Source organism: Miniopterus natalensis, chromosome 22 (genome assembly GCF_054644295.1).
Source record: "Miniopterus natalensis isolate mMinNat1 chromosome 22, mMinNat1.hap1, whole genome shotgun sequence".
Classification (NCBI taxonomy): domain Eukaryota; kingdom Metazoa; phylum Chordata; class Mammalia; order Chiroptera; family Miniopteridae; genus Miniopterus; species Miniopterus natalensis.
Window position 1 is genome coordinate 2,571,986 of NC_142102.1, and position 19,958 is coordinate 2,591,943.

Sequence of the window (19,958 nt, forward strand, 5' to 3'; positions counted from 1 at the left end):
CGTGAAGCCTCACGCCTCCTGAGCCTCAGCCAGGCAGGCCCCGCACACCCGGGGCCGGAGGCAGAGGCATTGCTGACCTTTTTGCCTGAAAAGCTATCACGGGTTTCATAGAGAGTTACCTTCTTTTATACTCTGGTCCTGCGAGCCTGGCCGCTGAGTCACCACCGTCACCCAGACTCGCCCTAAAAGGCACGTGCTCTGCCTCCTCCGCCCGGTCCTGCCCTGGCCCCCAGTTACTTCCCAGCGGGGCCTCTGGTCTGCCTGGGATCGAGGCCTTGCCTTGGCCCCAACCCCTGCTCACGCCTGGCCAGCCCGCTTTTCCCGCCCCCGCCCCTCAGCTCCAGCCAGAGGACTCTTGTCAGAGTCCCCCAGACCTGCCTGGGCTGCTAGCGTTCTCCGTTTGGCTCAGGCCACCCGTGACCGTGGCCGGCTCACCCCGCTGTGCTTCGTGACGCATCCCCGAGCCTAGCTGCCCCATCTCACTCACCCGAGGGGTTCAGCTCTCCCAGGTCCCTGTAAGGGGCCCTGCCTGACCCTGGCCGCCTGGGCACTGTCGTTCAGCTTCTCCACGTGTGAGTGAAGCTCGCCTTGCTTGGACGGGGCTTATGTCAGAGTCCCAGGCCTTCCTGTCCCCCACCCCAGCCTGGCAGCCTGGCAGCCTGGCAGCGAGCGCTCCACAGAGCCTCTTAGGTGCACACGGCTGAGCTGGGAAGTGAGCGGGTGCGTGCTGGGGGCAGGAATGGTCCTCAGCAGGTCCACAGAGCCTTGGGCACTGCTGTCCTCCCCCAGGAATCTGTCTCTCAGCTGGAAATTGCTCCATGCTGGGTGCCACCTGCCCAGGGCATTGCCCTGTCTGCTGCTCTGTTTTGTGGGGTTGCTATAGCCCCCAGCTCTGCTGGGAGCAGTGCAAAGTGGGGAGGTGGGGCCAGGGGTTCCCCGCATCACCCACTCCTTAGAGAACTTGAGTCTTGAAAAGCGGGTTCCCAGCTTTGACGTTATTAGGACTCTGCCCACCCTTTCCCTTGGACATCTCTGAAGTGGCCAGGATTTGTCATTCTGTGACAGCATTAACTGCCAAGGGTGTGTCCCACACAACCAGTCAGGAAGCTGTCACCTGGCCAGGCTCCTTCACGGAAAGTCCTTTTACATTGGATCATGTGAGTTCTTCCTGGAGCTTTCGGTGAGCAGTCTCCCCATGAGCTGTAGGAGCAGGCTGACCTGCGTGCCAGTCTCATTCCCACCATGCTCTGGCTGTGTGTCCTTGGACAACTGACGGAACCTCTCTGAGCCTAGGTTGGCAGTGATGCAGCTGCCTCCCCAGATCAGTTGTGACGGTGATGTCAAGTGCCGTAGGTGAAAGCATCCGCTCAGGGCTGTGTCTGCAGGAGCCTCTGAGCCACTCTGTCCTTCCTGCTGAAACTCTCAGAGGCAAAACAAAAATGATTTATGTTGCTTTGAGTGAGGAGTAGACGCCATCTTTAGGGTTGTCTGAGTCTTGCTCCCCAAGGTCCCCGGCTGGCAGCATTGATGTCACCAGGGAGCTGTTAGAAGGGCAGACTCCTAGCCCCCAGCCCAGCCCCACCAAGTCAGGATCTTTGTTATAACAAGATCCCCAGAGGGTGTGACAACTAAAGCGCTGGCCTAGAGGGCTCTGGAGTCAGGAAGGTGGGTTCCACTTCCGTCATGGACTGTGACAGGGAGTCAGTGGAGTGACGAAGCTGAAGGACCTCCTGAGAAAGCACAGTGTGGTTTGTTCTCGCTGGGTTTGCCCTGTGCTTATTGCAAAATTGTCCACCCAAGTTTCCCAGATTCTGGAGAGAGCACCTCTGCTGCAGGGCCCAGGAAAAGGAATATTCTTAATTAATGCATTTGATGTATTTGAGCATGAACTGCTCGTACAATACTGTGCTCGCCACTGGTGGAGGAGGAGACGACAGGCACAATTTGGGGTCTCCAGCAGCTCAGCATGTCTTTGAGCAGCGCCAACACCAAAGACAACACAGGAGCAAGCCCTGGAATGACAGAGGCAGGCAGGGAGCCTCAGGACAAGCGCTCAGAGGGCAGAAGCACGAGAGCACAGGGTCTGGACATGGGGGGATCCTGCTGGGCATGGAGGAAGAGCTGAGGAAGCCGTAGGAGCAGGACACACGGACAGGGACAGTGCAGTGGCTGGCCAAGGAGAGGCAGGTGTGTGAGGTTGAGGGCGGCTTGACCCCGGGAACCCGTGACAGCTACATGCCCAAAGCTGCTGTGCACAGCTCCATCCTCTCCACAGAGGGGGTCCCCTCCTTCAAGCCCAGCCCTGGACCCTGCAACCTTCAGGCACCCCTGACATAGCCTCCCTCTGGGAGTGTGCAGAGAATTTCTCTGACATACTCCTGGAGCTGACCAGGAGCCATACTGTGTTATATACATTTTTAAGTAGTTGCTCAAGAGATTAAAACGTATATCCTAATTTATCCAATCCAGCTGGATAATAGATGACTGTGTAATGTATGAACCTAAAACATTATTTAAATTCACACTCACTCTCATCCTTTGTGCTCTTGTTTCTGTGTGTTTCCTTTATATGTTGTAAACCCACAATGCATTGTTATTCTTGCTTTGTACAGTGGAGTTTTAAAATGAACATAAGTGTACTTGCCTACATAATTACCATTCCCAGTGCTCTTTGTTACTTTCTAGCCTCAGTTTCCATTTGCTTTCAGTTTTTCTCCAGCCTGAAAATCTCTTTTAGTATTTCTTGAAGTGCAGGTATGCGGTTGAGAAATTATCTCAGCTTTTATCTGAAAGTGTCTTTATTTTATCTTCATTTTGAGGGAAATTTTGCTGGACATAGAATTCTGATGCGATGTGTTTTTCTTTCTGCACTTTAAAAATGTTATTCCCTTGTCTCCTGGCATCCATTGTTTTCGATGACGAGTCAGATGTCACTCTTCTCTTGTTCCCCTTTATGAAATGTGGTTGCTTTTTTTTTTTTTTTTTTTTTTTAATCTTCACCCTAGGATATTTTTTCCATTGCTTTTCAGAGGGGGGAGAGGGGAGGAGGAGAGAGAGACACACACATTGATGTGAGAGAGACTCATGGATTAATTGCCTCCCACATGTGCCCTGACCAGGGCCGGGGATCAAGCCAGCAACCAAGATATGTGCCCTTGACCAGAATTGAACTTGGGCCCCTTCAGTCCGTGGGCCAGTGCTCTAAACACTGAACCAAACTGGTGAGGACTGAGTCCTCTTATAATGTGTTTTTCTATCTGTCCTTGGTGTGATTTTCTTCATTTTTATCTAGCATGAGGTTTGTTGTGCTTCCTAGTATGTTGTTCATTTTTTTTTTTCTAAAAATTTGGAAATGTTTTTGTCAATATTACTTCAAATATTTTTTCAACCCTGTCTTCTCTCCCCTCTCTTTGGGCACCAATTATAGTTGTTAGATCACTTGATCCAGCTCAAAGGTTATTGAGACTGTGTTTAATTTTTAAAATCTTTTCCTTTTCTCTGTGTGATTTGAAGTTCACTGATCCTTTTTATTTTGGATCTCTTAATTTCATCCATTGATTTTTTTTTTTTTTAACTTTCGAATGTTGTGCTTTTATTGTCCTGTGATTTCCATTTGGCTTTTTTTTACTGTTTCCAAATCTTTCCTGAGATTTTCTTTGTCATCACCCAGTATATCTTTTATTTAAGACTCTGACATATTTATGAGCTACTTTAAAATATTTGGTACTAATTCCAATGTCTAGGTCATTTGTAGGTATGTTTCTAATGTTTACTTTTCTTTTCACAGTGAGTTACAGAGTCCTCCTTCTTTGCACATGTCTAGTAATTTTAAAATTATATGCTAGGCATTGTTATGCTACATTATAGACACTCTGGATTCTGTTTGATACTGTTGAGTTTTGTTCTAGCAGTCTGTCCAATTTGAACTTTTGGGGTGTGATTTTTCATTTTTTATGGTTCATCTCTTTCTGATTTGCCCTTTGCCTTAGGGAAAATATTTAGCCCAAGCACATGGTCTTTACTCTTAGGTTGTGACCCCACTGGTATTTCAATGGAAAGAATGAAATGTTTACCAAGATCTCTAACTTGGCAAGACTCAGACTCCAAATTGATTCTCCTTCAGTGGTCAGCAGATGAAATATCTGCTTAGCTCATTCAGCCTCCAGCTGTTCTTTCCCTCCTGGACTTCTTAGAGTCTTGCCCAAACATGTTTGGGTCACGGGGTCAACCAAGTGTTTGAGGGGAGTGTATATGTCCTCTTCTGTAGCTCTCTCCTTTCTGGGATTTCTCTCAGATTCAAGCTGTTCTGGCAGTCCTAAACTCCACCCCATGCCTCCCCAGGAGAACAAGATTTCTCTTTCCCGCTTGAGTTCTAGCCTCTCAGGACCAAGAGAAATGGGGAGAACCCTCAGAGCAAAAGTCCTAGTATCTTTGATCATACCCAGTATGACTCCCTCCTTTCAAGAACCAAATCCCCTGCCTACCTCTGCCTTCTTCTGGTTGCTTTCCAATGGTCTTAAAGTTATGTTTTTTAAAAAGTTTTAAAAGATCAGTATTTTGTCTGGAGTTTGTAATTTTCATCGTTAGAAGAGTTAGTGTGATAGAAGCTACTCTGTCATCATTAGAACTAAAACTTGTGGTTTATATTTCTCTACCAAATAGATGATGTATTAGTTATCTATTGCTACAAGACTGTTATTCCAAAATAGAGCTGCTTAAAACGATAAACATTTGTTTTCTAGCACAGACAGTGGTTCAGCTGAGTGATTCTGGCTCAGGGTTACTCATGAGTCTGCAGTCAAGCTGTTGGGGGTGACTATAGTCTGAAGGCCTGACTGGGGCTAGAGGATCAACTTCCAAGATGGGTCACTTATTTTGGCTGTTGGTTGGAGTCCTCAGTTCCTTGCCGGCTGTTGGCAGGAGGCCTTCATTGCATCTCTACATAGGATGCTTAGAATGGCCCCATCACAGGGTAGTCAACTTCCCTCATTGCTGGAAGTTCAAGGAAGAAGCCAGCAATGTTATGATCTAGTCTTAGAAGTCACAAAACATCACTTCAGTCATACTCCAGTTTTTAGAAATGGATCACTGGGTCTAACATATACTTAAGAGAGACAGAAATTAGGCTACCCCTTTTGAATGGAAAAGTTTCAAAGAACTTATGGAAGTGGCTTGAAATCACCACCGATGGGCTCCTAAAATTGGACTACAGATTTATACAAAGGGAGTTATCATTTTCTATCAACTTTCTACTTTCTTTGTAAAACTGCACATTTTATATGTTTTACCACATAAAATAGTTAAATCAAATGAAAGAAGTGGTGGTACTGTCCAAAATTAGATCTTTTTTCTTTTTTAAATTTTTATCCTCACCAGAGGACATGTTCATTGACTTTTAGAGAGAAGAGAGTGGAGAGAGAGAGAAATGTCAACGTGAGAGAGAAACATCAATCTGTTGCCTCCTGCACCCACCCTGACTAGGGCCAGGGATCAGACCCGCAACCTTTCAGTGTGTGGGACGATGCTCCAACCAACTGAGCCACACGGGCAAGGGCCAAATTAGATCTTTACAATAACTCTAAAATATATGTCATGTTGTTATCAACGTTCAGAAGAGTACAAGGAAGAAGGTAAAATATCATCTAGATCCTGGTGAAAAGAGGACTGACCAGCACTTACTGTTTAGATAATAGGCACTGATCTAAGACCTGTAGGTGAATCACTTCATAGTCTTCAGACAACACTGTGTCAGAGATCCTGCTCTCAGCCCCGTGTTGCAAATGAGGGCCAAAAAGTTAAGTAACTTGCCCAGTATCAAACCTAACTGACTCCAGGCCCCAGCTCTTAACCTCTACTCCCACAGAAATCCTTTTACCATATAGACAGATGAATAGATACTATTTTATTAACATTTGATCATAGTCAACTTGTTTTCGTAAAATATGTTTGTTTAATGTTACGGAAAATTAACACAAAAGAAACTAAGCCAAACTGAATAATTGCCAAATCTCAGATTTGATTACATGTTTAGTTTTATTTGTTTAATGTTTGGTTTTATGCTTAATTTACTTGATTTATGTGACTTTAACTTCAGTAAGTTGAAATGAAGGAATTGTTGAATGTCACATAAATATTTCATTATAATGGGGCATTTTTTCAAATATTCTTTTAAAACCATTTTTTTGAAAAAGATCAGAGATTATGAAAACCATTAAGAGGCCAGGGTTAGTTTTTTTAAAATACATGATTCCCGTATTAGGTAATTAGCACTCTAGTTTCTTCTCTCCTCTTCATTGCCAAACATCAATTTTAGCTTTTTTGTTTGTTTACTTGTTAGTTTTTACATTGTCAGGGTTCAATATTAACCATCTATTAGTGATTCTCACAGCTGTTTAGTCTTGGCTCACTGTCTTTTTTGGCACAACCTTTTCATTCCTGGGTTATTTTGATTCATTTCTTAATTCACTGGATTTCATCACAGATTTTTTTTTTTAAAAACATGTTTTTATTGATTTGGGGGGGAGAGGGGGAGGGAGAGGGAGATAAAAACATCTCTGCCTCCTGCAAGTCCCATTCTGGGAACTGAGCCCACAACCCGGGCATGTGCCCTGACGGGGAATCAAACCAGTGACCTCCGGGTGCCGGGGATGACACCCAACCACTGAGCCACACCAGCCAGGGCACGGAGTAACTTTTTCAAGGAAGGTGCTGTATTTCTTGAGTTCTCTCATCTTTGAAAATTTCCAAAAGTTATCTTTACACTTGAGTGATATCTCTGTTCTGTATGAAAACCTCACAGAGCTTCGTAGACGTTGCCCATTTGTCCCCTGGATGCAATGTTGCTTGGAAAAATTTGAGGCCAGCCTGGCTTCTTTCCCTTGTAGGTGACTTGACTTTTTGGCTTGGATAGAATTTTTCCTATATTCTTGAAGTGGCTGTGCTGGGCCACCTCTGAGTGAGGATTCTTTCATAGCTGCTGTTCTTGGGATTCAGTATATTTGAAAAGATCTGTGTGGAGTGTTTTTTTTTTTCATTTCAGGCAAATTTCCTTCTGTTGTGGTTTTGAATATTTTTGGTTCCATGTGCTCAGTTGTCGTCTTCATGGGTACCACTTATACATATATTGGATTTCTAGTTCCTGATTTCTGTATCTCTATCATATTTAACTTATGGTTTCTTTCCATTTAATTTTTCCTCAGTTTTTCTCAAGCTTGTCCTTCATGTCTCTGACAGTTTCACCAGGGTCTTTTTTCCAAGAGGAGGCAAGGTCTGTCTCTCTAGGCCAGTGAGATGCTAACATATGGGGCAGAGGAGCCGGAGAGCTGGGCTGCAGGTGCCAGGGTTTGTGGACCTGGATTTTCCTCTCCTGCCAGCTGAGTAGCTCCGAGAGATCCCCTCCCCTCCCCAGGGAATTAGCATTCATTCATTTTATGTTGACCACATTGCGGGCGGGAGGAGCAGAGTTGGTTGTCACTCATTTTTCTCCTCCAGCAAACCACGCCATAAAAACTGCCTGTTCTTAGAAAGATGCTGTGTGTGGATAAGTCCTGGTCAGAGCTCCCTGTGTCTCAGATAATGGACACCTAGGTGGCTTTTCATTTTTGCTGTAAAAGCAATGCAGTGCGGCAGGGAAACAGACACCCCAGTCATGTGGCCTGAGGGACATCGCCTACTTTGTGGAGAAATTATTGCGGAGACATGTGCCACCCTCATTACTTCCCGAGAAGAGAGTGGGGTACACCTATGCACTTAGCTGGAAGTCCCTTTCATTTTAGGGAAATTTTAACTTTGTATTAAGTTTTAGAGGTGTCCACTGATGATTTGTGTCCCTTTTCTATATATTTGCATAAAAACCTGTTTAAAATTGCTAATGATATCACCTTTGTTCATGTTCCTTTATGACTCCTGGGTTTAGGACCTTGCTTAGCAAAACCCGAGATAATAAATCCATTCTCCTGCATCTCCTCCAAAAACTTGGTTTTATAAGAATAGCTGTGTTGCCCAGCTGAGTGTGGCTCAGCGGTTGAGCATCGACCTAGGATCCGGGAGATTGCGGTTCGATTCCCGGTCAGGGCACAGGCCTGGGTTGTGGGCTCCTCGATCCCCAGCAGGGGGCGTGCAGGAGGCAGCCGATCAATGACTCTCCTCATTGATGTTTTTATATCTCTCCCCCTCTCCCTTCCTCTCTCTGAAGTCAATAAAAATATATTTTTTTTAAAAAAAGAGTAGTTGTCTTAAAACTTACGGTTTTGTCTTTTGTGTTTAGCTATTTAATCCATATGGAATTTATTTCTGTGAATGACTTGAGGAGAGATCCAACTCTCCCCCCACCCCCAAAAGAATATTTAGTGATTTCCACATGCCACCCTGTCATATACTAAATCCCTGTATGTGCCCTGGATCCTTCGTTATGTTCCATTAGTCCGTTGTTTGTAATCCCTAAGAGATACCGCGCTTTTAAACCTGATAGTTTAAGAGGATTTTTTTGGTTCTTTTGCAAAAATTTCTTGGCTATTCCTGCACATTTTCTCTTTCAGATGAACTTGAGAATCTGCAAGTCAAGTTCCATAGAAATTCCTGTTGGAATTTTGATTGGGATTGCATGGAAATTATAGATTAATTGGGGAGACCTGGCATCTTTACGATATTGAGTCTTCCTGCCCAGGAGCATGGTATGTTTTCATTTATTCGGGTCCTCTTTGACTTCATTTTAAAAAGTTTTATCGCTGTCTTCCTACCGATCTTACACATTTCTTGTTAGGTTGTTCCCTAGGTTGATTTTTAAAAAATATTTCCAATTGGTTGTTACTGAAATGGATGTAGGAAAGCCATTGATTTGTATGTGTTGGTGGTTTTTGTTTATTTGTTTGTTTTTGTACCTGGCCACCTTAATTTACTCTATGGGTGCTATTATTTTTTATTCTCTTGGCTTCTCTAAACAGGTGTAAATTCAGTGGGAGATTTTATCTCTTTAATCATAACTGTTTTCTGTTTCATGTCTTTTTCAACATCTAGGGACTCTTGACAAATATGAAATGGTGATGTGTAGGTTTTGTTTTATTTCTGACTTACGCAAGAATGTCTTTAGTTTTATACCATTTGTAGATGTCTCCTGCGGGTTTCCTGTAGTTACCCCTTATTAAAGTAAGGACATTTTTATACTCCTAAATTTCTAAGAGATTCGTTGTTGAATCATGTGACATGCTTTTTAAAAGCATCCGTGGATGCAGTGATACTATTTTCTCATTTTACCGTTTAATCTGTTCAATGTAGTAAGTGACAGTAATAGATCTCCTAACTTTTGAAATTTTATTCTTCCATTCTTGGAAGAAATTCTATTTTATGATGAGGATTGTTCTGTTAACTCACCGCTGCATTCAGTTGTTCATATCGGATGAATGGCTTTGCCTCTTCTTTATAAGCTAGAGTGAACTATGGGTGTTGTTTTCTGTGATGTCCCTCCCCTGTTTGGATGCTGAAATTAGGCTGGTTTTGTAGGATGAGTTAGGAAACTGTCTGTGTTTGTGCTCTGAAGCCGCTCATATACTGTGGACATCGCCTGTTTTTTAAAATGTTAGTGGAGCGCTCGGCTGGTGTGGCTCAGTTGGTTGAGGGTCATCCTGTACACCGCAAGGTTGCCGGTTCGATTCCCCGTCAGGCCCATGGAAGGCAACCATCGCTGTTTCTCTCTCACATTGATGCCTCCCTTCCCTCCTCCTCTCTTCCTCTCTCTAAGCATGTCCTTGGGTGACAATTAAAATGTTAGTAGAGCAGATTAATTAATGTGACCAGACATGGGGACACTAAAGGGTTAGATCTTTTCAGGTTTTGTATTTCTCCTTGAGTGAATTTTCATAGTTAAATTTTCCTATCAAATCACCCATTTCTCCAGATTTTCAAATGTATAGGTCTTGTACATGTTTGGTTAGATTTTCACCTACCTGTTTCATTTTATTTTAAGCCATTTACATGGCATTTTATTTTTAATTTCTGTGTCCATGTGTTCATTGTTAGTATGTAGAAATGTAATTGATTTCTGTATGTTGATCTTATATCCTGCCACCTTTCTGAACTCACTAGTTCTCGGAGTAGATTTCTTGAGATCTTATTCTTGATAAGGGCAGTTTTATTTTTTCTTCCTGATCTATATGCCTTTTATTTCCTTTTCTTGCCTTATTGCCCTGGCTAGTACTTCCTGCCCAGAGCAGATTTGCGTACCCTGCTCCTGATCTTAGGGAGGCAGCATTCAGACTTTCACCATTAACTATCGCATAACGTGTAGGGTTTTGGGGGTTTTTTTAAGCACAGGTGAGGTCCATAGGACAGAGTCCTCCCTGCTGGCATCTCCAGAAGGGTTCAGGCCCCTGGCACCTCATCAGGTCCTCCCGGGTTCAGGTCATCCCAGCATCCTGTGCGATGGGCTCTCTGGGGAACCAGGTGTCCACACTGGCCTGAGCAGAAACTTGCTCTGTCTGGAGAGCTCATTACCTGCAGGGCTGGTGAGTAAAGCCCTCTCCCCTTTCACTTTAGAAAATGTGTAGTTTTCACAAGTTCCTCAGCTGTGCTGGTGCTTAGCAAGATTCAAACGTGTGCCTCTGACAGGACAGGTGTCACCTAGGACACAGCATTCAGGTACAGCTGGCCCTGCTTCTCGCTTTTTCAAGGGACAGATGCCAAGGCTGCTGGGAGCAGGCAGTGGAGGAGCAGGGCTGCTGGAGGCCGCCAGGACCTCCCCTCCCCAGGCCTGGCAGATGCTTGAAGCAGAAACACTCCCTCGCTCGGGCCTCCCGAAGCGCATGCATCTTCCCAGCCTGTGTTTAGTCTGCTTCTGGGGAGGAAACTCAGAACATCAACAGGCAAACTGCTGTGCGGGGTTTTGTTTCATTTTTTTGATGGGGGGACTGAATCACGTTTCTCTTTTCGTAAACATGGAAACGTTAAGTGCATCACCACGGAGCTCATCCGGGCCCATAAATGAGTTCATTATGTTAATCCCCAGGCACAGGACTCAGTGTCATTAGCGTTTCCCTTCAGCTGCTCGGGCTCGTGAGCGTTTCAGAGGACGGGTTCAGCTACAGATGCATCTCCAAAGGCCCCAAGTGCATCGCTCAGTGGTTAGAGCATCGGCCTGAGCACCAGAGGGTCGCAGTTTCCATTCCCGGTCAGGTGCTTGCAGGAGGCAACCGGTCAATATGCCTCTCCCACATCGAAGTTTCTCTCTCTGTCCCTCCCCCTCCCTCCCACTCTCTCTAAAAATCAATAGTAAAAATATCCTCAGGAGAAGATTAATCAAAAAAAAGGAAAGAAGAAATGGGCAAGCTTCAGCCGTAGCTCCCTCACCCCTGTCTCCTGGTGACCATGCCCTGGCCCCAGGCTGTCCTGCCAAAGCCACCCCCAGAGGACAGGTGGCAGGGCTCTTGAATGCCATAGGCTGCACAGCTGTGGTTCCTCGACTGTCATCACGAACACTGAACGGAGGAGCAGCTTCGCTGTGGGGTCAGACAGGCAGGGAGAGAGCACGTCCGAGCCTAAGTGACCAGCTCGTGGTGGCCTTTGGTCACGGTGGTGCTGCCGTCTTATTTTTATGGTGGTGTGATTGTCCTTTTTACCACCTTCTTGTCTCCTCCGGAGCCCAGTTCAGGCACCTGCTCACTTACTCTGTCACAGGTGCACGTGCTCTCAGGGTTCCTTGCTGTCCCCGCTTGCAGGGTGTACGTTTGGGGGCCCCATCGGGCTCAGAAGCTTGCTGTTCTGTTGGGTGCCCCAAGCTGCCAACTCTTACTGAACCCCAGGAGATTCACTGTTATTCTGTGCCCCCTGTTCAATGATTGGGAGACCAGGGGAGTCCTTCTAGATTTCAAATGTCCAGATCCTTGCCGAGGCTCTCCCAGTTTTCGCCATTCTGTGCAAAATCCGCAGAAGCTGCTTATGAAAGAGTAACCTGAATTCAGATAGAGTTTTCATGATCATTTATTTAGGTATGGTAATACCAGCAGATCCAGAGACAATGGCATTGCACAGAGTTTGTTACCCAGAGTTCTCAAGGAGAGGCCATGGTGGGGAGGGGGGCCACACAGGGAAGCCCCAGGTTGTACAGGAGGCCGAGAGACCGGGAGGGAAGTGGGCAGAAGCCTTCCAGTGGTTTCTGCAGGAGGAACAGGCCAGGCAGGTTAAGCAGGTTTAGGATTGGCCAGTTGGAATAATTTCCAGGTTCTGGGTTAGGAGCTGTCCCTAGTTGTCTGGGGTGATGAGGACAGAGGGTAAGAGCCCCATAAAGGAGGCGGTTAGGGTGTGGGCTCTGGATTGGTTTGCACATGACAGGTGCCCACACTGGGGAGTTTTCTGCCATCTCTAGGAATTGGCCAACTCTGGGGTGCAGGGGTGTCAGTCCCTCCAGACTCAGCCAGGCCCTCAGATGTCAGAGCATCAGAATAGAGATAGCAAAAGCCACGGGTAATGCAAGATCCTGCCTAGCAGGGCCTCGTCCCTGCAACCTGGGCTCACAGGACACCCCTGGCCCAGCCACACCTCCACCCGGGAAGGACATGGAGTGGCTCCAGCAGGAGAGCGGGAACAGAGCAGGAGGCCAAGAGAGGCTCAGCTTGGCTGTCAGTGCTGTCTCCACGCCCTTCATGTGACAGTGACGACTGTCGAGGTGCCTGGGCATCTTGGCCGACCTCAGCTGCCCGGGTCCTAGAACGAGGTTGTCACACGTGGGCACAGTTAGAGACCTGAGAGCCCTGTTCCTGTCTCAGGCAGTCATGAGAGGTGACAGAGACCTTTTAGGTCTGCAGCGTCTCTCGACGGCTGTTGAAACCGAAACCTCGGTTGGCCCGGAGTGGCTGCTGGTAGAATGGAATGTGCTGTATTTTAGGGGGGGGCACTAATCCTCGTGGATTTACTACAGTAAACTCGGGATTAATGAGCAGAATTTGCTGGGAAGGCCTATTTGTCACACTCGGGAAGCTACGATCTGATTTCATTTGCCACTGGCTGTTGCTCTCGCATTGCCACGTATTCGCTGAAGGTGGGATACGTTACTTCCAAGAAACAGCAGTGGGCCTGGTGCGGTCTCCTCGCTGCCTTCCTCCAGCTGTTCGCAACCCGCTGATCCCTGGCATGTTGGTGCGTGTGTACATTAGTGTGTACATGCACGTGTGCATGTGTGTACATTAGTGCGTGTACATGCATGTGCTCTTTTCATTGCATTTTCCTTTTTTTTGCTTACCCAATAGAAATTTATTTTCTCTCAGTTCGGGAGACGGAAGTCCAAGATCAAGGTGTCATTCGATTTGGTTTCTTCTGAGGTCTCTGCCCTGAGCTTGCAGGTGGCTGCCTCTCATTGTGTCCTCACATGCTTGTCCCTCCATCTGTGTGTTGTCTGTGTCTCAGTTTCCTCTTTGTACAAGGACACCAGTCGCAGAGGATCAGGGCCCAAGCATACGACCTCGTTTTAGCTTAATTACCTCTTGAAAGACCGTATCTCCAAGATCACCCCCACCCGGCATTCCCCGTTGCCTTTTAGCATGGAGCTTCCTCGGAAATTTTCAGGGGAAATGCTGAGTCTCTTGCCGCCTTGCAGGGCCCACTTGCCGTCCGCAAGCCTGTCACTGGGAAAGTCACGCTCCACTTAGCAGCAGGGGGAGGGGCTGGAGGACAGGGTCGCTGTGACGATGAGTTGCTGGGTTTTTGAACATTACCTGGAGACTTGGAAAATCATTCGTTTCAGCAGGTCCCCCCAGGGCATTTAAGGTGTGATTGCGCCCTGGCCGGTGTGGCTCAGTGGTTAGAGCATTGGCCCCTGCACCGAAGGGTCGCCGGTTCGATTCCAGGTCACGGGCACATACCTGGGTTGCAGGTTTGATCCCCGGGCCCTGTTGGGGCAGGTGGGGGAGGCAACCAATGGATGTGTCTCTCTCAAATCGATGTTCCTCTCTCTGTCTCTTCCCCCCACTTCCACTCTCTCTAAAAATCAACGGGAAAAAAGTCCTCAGGGGAGGGTTAACAAAAAAAATAATAACAATAAATACAGTGTGATTGGGGTCAGGCAGTTGTGAAGGGCGGCGCCTGTTGTAGAGGGAGCCAGGCCTGTGTCTGGCGTGCGGCTCCTGTGCTGGGTTTGGAGCCCTAACGGCAGCCTCTGAGTTATTTGTCCAAACACAGATTCATCAGGTCCTGCTAAGCGCCACCTCTGTCTGCTCAGGACTCCTCCTGCCTTGAACACACATAGGGGGGACCTGCCACCGGGAGCTGCGAACCCCGAGTGAGCGCGCTAACCGCCCGCAGTTCATTTGCCATCCGAGTGCTTTGTCCGTGTGATTTTTGTACCTGATCGTTTATGGTAAATGGGCCTCTCTTCCCGCATTAGAGAAGCGATTCCTGTCTCTCTTCAATTTGGCATTTCCAGGGAGCCCTTCGCGTTTCAGGCTAATATTGGAACAGCAGGTTTCTACTGAAAATATTTACCTTTTCTCTGCTGGCAACCTGTCAGTGTCTCGGAATTAGATGGTTCATTAAAACTTAAATAGATCCGGCTTTCTCTGCCGCCCGTCAGCCTCCCTTTTTCCGAGGAGAGCATTGTGAGACGTGCGGGAAATCGGCCTGGCCAGTTGCTTCTGCATATTTTGGGACGTGTCCTGGCATCTAGGCCTTTGTGTTCGGAAACAGGCGTTCCCACACCCATGACGTGCTCGAGGAGCCCTAAACAGCGGGTCAGTGTCACCCCCCAGGGCATCCGAGTTGACTTTGGCCACCTGTGTGGCTGGCAGGGTCTCCTGCCCCAGAAAGTCCATCGCCCAAAGTAAGGCCATAGGGATGTTGTTTCTCAGACGGCACCGGGCGCCAGGGCCTCAACGTATATTCAATCCTCTCAGCTGCTCCCCCGCCCCAGGTAAATATTGTGAGAAACAAGGGCTCAGAGAGTTTGAGACCCTGGCCCCAGGTCACACAGCGGAGCTGCCACACCAGGACTCTGTCCCCTGCTGTCTTGGCGCATCTACTGGAATCCAAGCAGGAGGTGTCAATGGCTGTCATTACCCCTGCTCCCCAGTCACATGTCACTGAGCCCCCCTCTCTGGGGGAGGCCCTGGGGCGGGGGTGGGGGGACCACACCTGCTGGATGCAGAGTGAGATCAGTAATGGAGGCAAACACGGGGCAGGGGGACCACCCCCTGGCCGGGAGGTGGGCACTCACCCCTCTCCTTTTGGGTGCTCCTGAGAAAGCTATGCACCCCACCTCCTAAAGACCCCTCCAGGGAACACTCCAAGAGATGACACTGACCCCCCTCCACAGGCTAAGGCGTGGCCTTTCGTCTCGTAGGTTAAGCTCCTAATTATAAATCAGGGATGGAAGCATGTTTTTAAAAACAGAGAAACAAATATAAACTATTCACAGCTAGGAAAGTTGAAAACGGCTTCAAGTTCTACTATAGAAATGTCCCTTTGTAACTGCCAGCGTGGCCGGTGGGAGTGAGGAAGCTGCCTCATGCCTGTTTCCCAAGGGGCTCGGCTTTCTTCGCTGCCCCTGTGCTTGGGGACACTACCACCTTGCCTGGGGTGTCGCTTCAATCCTTTCCCATCGGCCAGCATGGGATGGGCAGAGAGGTGCCCAGAGTGACGCTGGGCAAACCCCCCGAGCTGGTCGGGGCCCCCGGGCGCGCCCCTCCTCCCGGGGTCGCGGCCCCTGTGGGGACAGGCGCGCATGGAGCCCCCTGTGCTTGCAGGCGTCCGCATGCTGGACGGCGACGTGACCGATGTGGTGGAGGCCAAGTCGCTGGGCGTCAGGCCCAACTACATCGACATCTACAGCGCCAGCTGGGGCCCCGACGACGACGGGAAGACGGTGGACGGGCCGGGCCGGCTGGCCAAGCAGGCCTTCGAGCACGGCATTAAAAAGGTGTGAGTAACCCAGGGCTGCGGGGGGCCCCGGGGGGCGGGAGGGTTGTGGAAAACTGTTAGGAATTAAAAATCAGAGCGCCACGGGCCAGAGCCCCCACATGGGGCGGGAAGTCCCCGCTGTGCCAGGACTAGACTAGGGGAGAAGTCACTCCGGGGCTCAGAGCAGCAACAGTGCCCCTTGTTCCAGAAGAGCTGCTTCAGCGACCCCCAGCCACGCGTCCCCCAGCCCCAGACTCTGGGCCTCGGAGCCTGGCTGTCCTGGGGGAGGGGAGGGGACAGGTGGGTGGTGCGGGTCCGACCGCCTGGCCTGCTCTTTGGACTGTGCAGGTGGCACGGGTGTCCTGGCCTCGGCCCAGCTGCCCACAGAAATGCCCGGCGTGGGACGTGCACTAACCCCCGCCTGGGAAGTCTCCGTCTTGCTTGCTGCCCCCCTGCCAACATGCAGCCCAAGATGTTTAGAATTTGGGGGGTGGAACCTCTCCAGGGACTAAACCGAGCAAACATCTGCGTGCTGGTTCTCCGGAGGCAGGCCCAAGGGACACGGAGGGGGCTGCTGGCCCTTCCCAGGAGGCCCATCCCCAGTCACCCCGTGATCGTGCGTTCTGGGTCCGTGTGAGTCAGAGAGGCTGGCGAGGCCCCAGCTCTAACAAGCAGGGTGGCGAGGCGGATTTATGGGCGAGGACAGCTTCTTGGAGCAGGCAGACGGAGCTGTGGTCAGTGTCGAGGTGGCCCTGCGTGGCCCAACAAGCCCCAGCCCAGAGCACAAGGTGTGGCCCGGAGGTGCTGGCAGGGCTTCGGACAGGAAATCCAGGCATCCCTGGGCAGCGTTTATACCCCTGACTTGTCCCACTGGAGAGAGGAGAGCGGTGCCAGGATGGGGGGAGGGGGTGGGCCCATTTTATTCTTTACATATTTTTAAGCCTTTTGAAAAAGTTCTTATCTTACAGTCACCCGTGCACCGTGATTGAAATGTGGTTAGTACAGAGTCAGTGCTCAAATCAGATAGTGCCAGAGGGTTAGATTGCAGGCAGCCAAGCCTCCCCTGCCCTCCCCCAGCCTGCCCCACAGAGGAGCAATCCTCTGAAACCCTGTTCCCGAGTTCCTTTTCTAAATAATAGGATTTTGCCTGCTTCTCTGGGTGTGTTGAGTTTGGTCATTTTTTATGACCTTGTTTTGGGGGCTGAGTACTTATATCTTAGAATGTCCCCAAAGCAGCGCTCCCCCCTTCCTGGGCTCAGGGCCCTCCGCCTCCTGCCCGGGTGCTGGCCTGGGGGTGCCGGGAGATCCAGGCGTGACCAAGTCATCTGTTGCCCTCAAGGGGCTGCCCAATAAAAATGTCTCATCTCCCCCACGCTCAGCTCCCGCCACCCACTACATCACTTGGCTCCCTCTCTTGATGACAAGCAAAACCTCCCAAAATTGAGCTAATTTAAGCTGTAAATTAGAGATGGCGTGTTCTGCATGGAAGTTATTGCTTTGAATGGTGTTGATCCTGCCTGCCTGTCATTTCTATGAGATGATGTCTGAAGATTTGAGACCTCGGGCCCTGGCTGGTGTTGCTCAGTGGTTAGAGCACCAGCCGTGCACTGAAGGATCTCGGGTTCGATTCCCGGTCAGGGCACATGCCCGGGTTGCGGGCTCGATCCCCAGCAGGGGGCGGGCAGGAGGCAGCCGATCAATGACTTTCATCACTGATGTTTCTCTCTCTCTCCCCCCCCTTCCTCTCTCTGAAATCAATAAAGACATATTTTAAAAAATCAATGGAAAAAATTTCCCCAGGTGAAGATTAAGAACAACAAAAAGAGATTCGAGGTGTCAGGACAGGGCCCCCTATTTTGGGGAGCGGTAATTATTGTTTCTAAGCGATCATCTGGGTGCTCAGCTTCCCCTGGGGTTGTGCAGACAGGACTTTGGAGAGCCTGGCGCTCAGAGAGGAGCTCTTTGCACCAGAATTCGGAGCCACGGCAGCTTCATCCAGGTGTCAGGGGAGAGAGGACGTTGCAGAGGGGACCCTGTGGCTCCCCGTCATTCTTGTCACCGTCTTTTGAGTTACTGAGGTCATTTCATATTTTTTGAGTCATCCTGATGTGAAATATGCCACATAGGGAGCCTTAAATCGCAGCTGTCTGAAGTTGTCACGGAAACGCCTCCTGGAAATTTGATGATCTCAACCCGAAGCACACTCCCCATCTGATTTTTTTTTCTCCTCAGCGGCCCATTTGTCACCTGTAGTCTCTTTCTGTCAAGTCTGACTTCATCTCAGGTAGATGTTGTTGCTGGGTGGTGGGAGAGACTTCAGAAACCGTAATCTGGCAGGAAGATCTGCTTAATGTTGGTCTTTGGGAAGCCGCACACATTTACTCCTCAGGTGTCGCCCAGAAGGAAAATGAACATCGCCGTGGCCTCGGTACTCAGCGTGGGGCCTGGAAGTGGCAGCCTGGCTGTACCTGGGAGCTCCCTGGCTAGAAATTCAGAATCTCAGACCCCCAGGGATTTGTGTGCCTGCTCAGCAATAGGACGGGCTGCCCTGGCCCGTGTGGCTCAGTGGTTAGAGTGTCAGCCAGTGCACGAAAGGGTGACGGGTTCGATTCCTGGTTGAGGGCACATACCTGGGTTGCAGGTTTGATCCCGGACCACGTGTGTGGGAGACAACCAATCGATGTGTCTCTCTCACATCCATGTCTCTCCCCGCCGCCACCATTCTCTCTAAAAAACATTAATGGAAAAAAAATCCTTGGGTGAGAATTAATATGAAAAAGACAGAGGGGTGCGGTCTGGGGCCATTCTCTGGGCTGCTGGGCAGTCCCTTGCATGCCCTATTTAGCAAAATGACAGCCTTTTATTAAGTAGTTAGGGGTGGGGTGGGATTTAGGGGTGACAGTGTGTTAGAGGTGGTCGTCATGGAATAAAGTTGGCTCCGGTGGGTTAAATACCTTTCCATTTTGGATTTTAGTTGCTTTGAATGAGGTGCTTTTTTATTTTTTAATTTTTTTGAGTTGATATTTAGAGGGGAAGGGAGAGGGAGAGAAAGTGTGAAACATGGATCGGCTGCCTCTTGCACACCCCCTACCGGGGATCGAGTCCAAAAGCTGGGCATGGGCCCTGATCGGAATCGAACTGGCGACCTTTCAGTACACAGGATGATTCCCAACCCGCTGAGCCACACTGGCCAGGACCGAGTGAGCTTCTGATTGATCTTTTCCTGCAGGTAATTAAATGCCCAGACACACCCACTTCCTTAGTGCTCTGTGCCTTCCTCCCAGAATGCTGATCTAACTGTGGCTGACCTTTCTGTCGCGCCCTTGGCCATTGGTCAGGTCCACGCGGGCAACGTGGACAGCAGGGCGCGTGAGGCAGCTTTGAGCAGCAGAAGGACCTTCCCTTGGGCTCCACTGGAGCTGGAGGAAATGTCAGATTATGACAAATGGGCCCAGAAGTGGGGAAAACTGTGGCCACTTGTTCTGCAAAGCGGAGAGGCCATGGAGCTTCCAGAGCAGGGGGCCCTCTCGGCCCAGAGTGGCCATGAGCTGCAGGGAGAGCGTGACGCGTCCCGTCAGCAGTAGGACTTCCCTGGGGCTCCAAGGGGATTGCAGAACCTTGTTGACGGTTTTCTCCAAATTGGCCAGTCGTCGGGCTTAAGTGTCCATTTCCTGCTGGGCGTTTGGAAAGGAGGGTCTTTGGCAAGGACGCCGGAGTTACCAGCCCCGTGGGCCTAGTTGCACGTGGAGACGGGTGTTGGCTGCGCTCTGGGGCGGGCTGTGCCCACCAACAGGTCCGGCCACCGAACTGAGTGGGTCTTAGATGAGCTCATCTCCAGCTGGTGCCTGTGGCTGGGATGAGCACTGGATTTGGTCACAGATCCTTGATCCTGTGGGTGTGGGATAGAACGGGCACCCACCTGGACCTGCCACGTCTCTCAAAGACTTGCTTTCATGTGGATGTTCTTAAAAATGAACTCCACACACGTGTGAAGCCACTGGCCTGGGCTGGCATGACACCCCGACCGCTTCAGCGCTTACTCAAGTGCCGCCACGGGCACTCAGCACCCCTGCACCCAGAGA

General features: G+C 49.4%; 1 protein-coding gene across 3 annotated transcripts in view; it reads left to right on the forward strand.

The window, feature by feature from the left end:
- PCSK6 (proprotein convertase subtilisin/kexin type 6) overlaps positions 1 to 19,958 on the forward strand; it is a 102,685-nt gene that overhangs the window by 47,900 nt on the left and 34,827 nt on the right. For all 3 annotated transcript variants that reach the window (XR_015716360.1, XM_087829109.1, XM_087829110.1), the window contains exon 7: positions 15,723 to 15,895. Coding sequence is in view for 2 of the 3 variants with exons in the window: in XM_087829109.1 (XP_087685235.1) it covers positions 15,723 to 15,895 (173 nt within the window). In the remaining variant the exon portion in view is untranslated. The remainder of the gene's footprint in view (positions 1 to 15,722; positions 15,896 to 19,958) is intronic.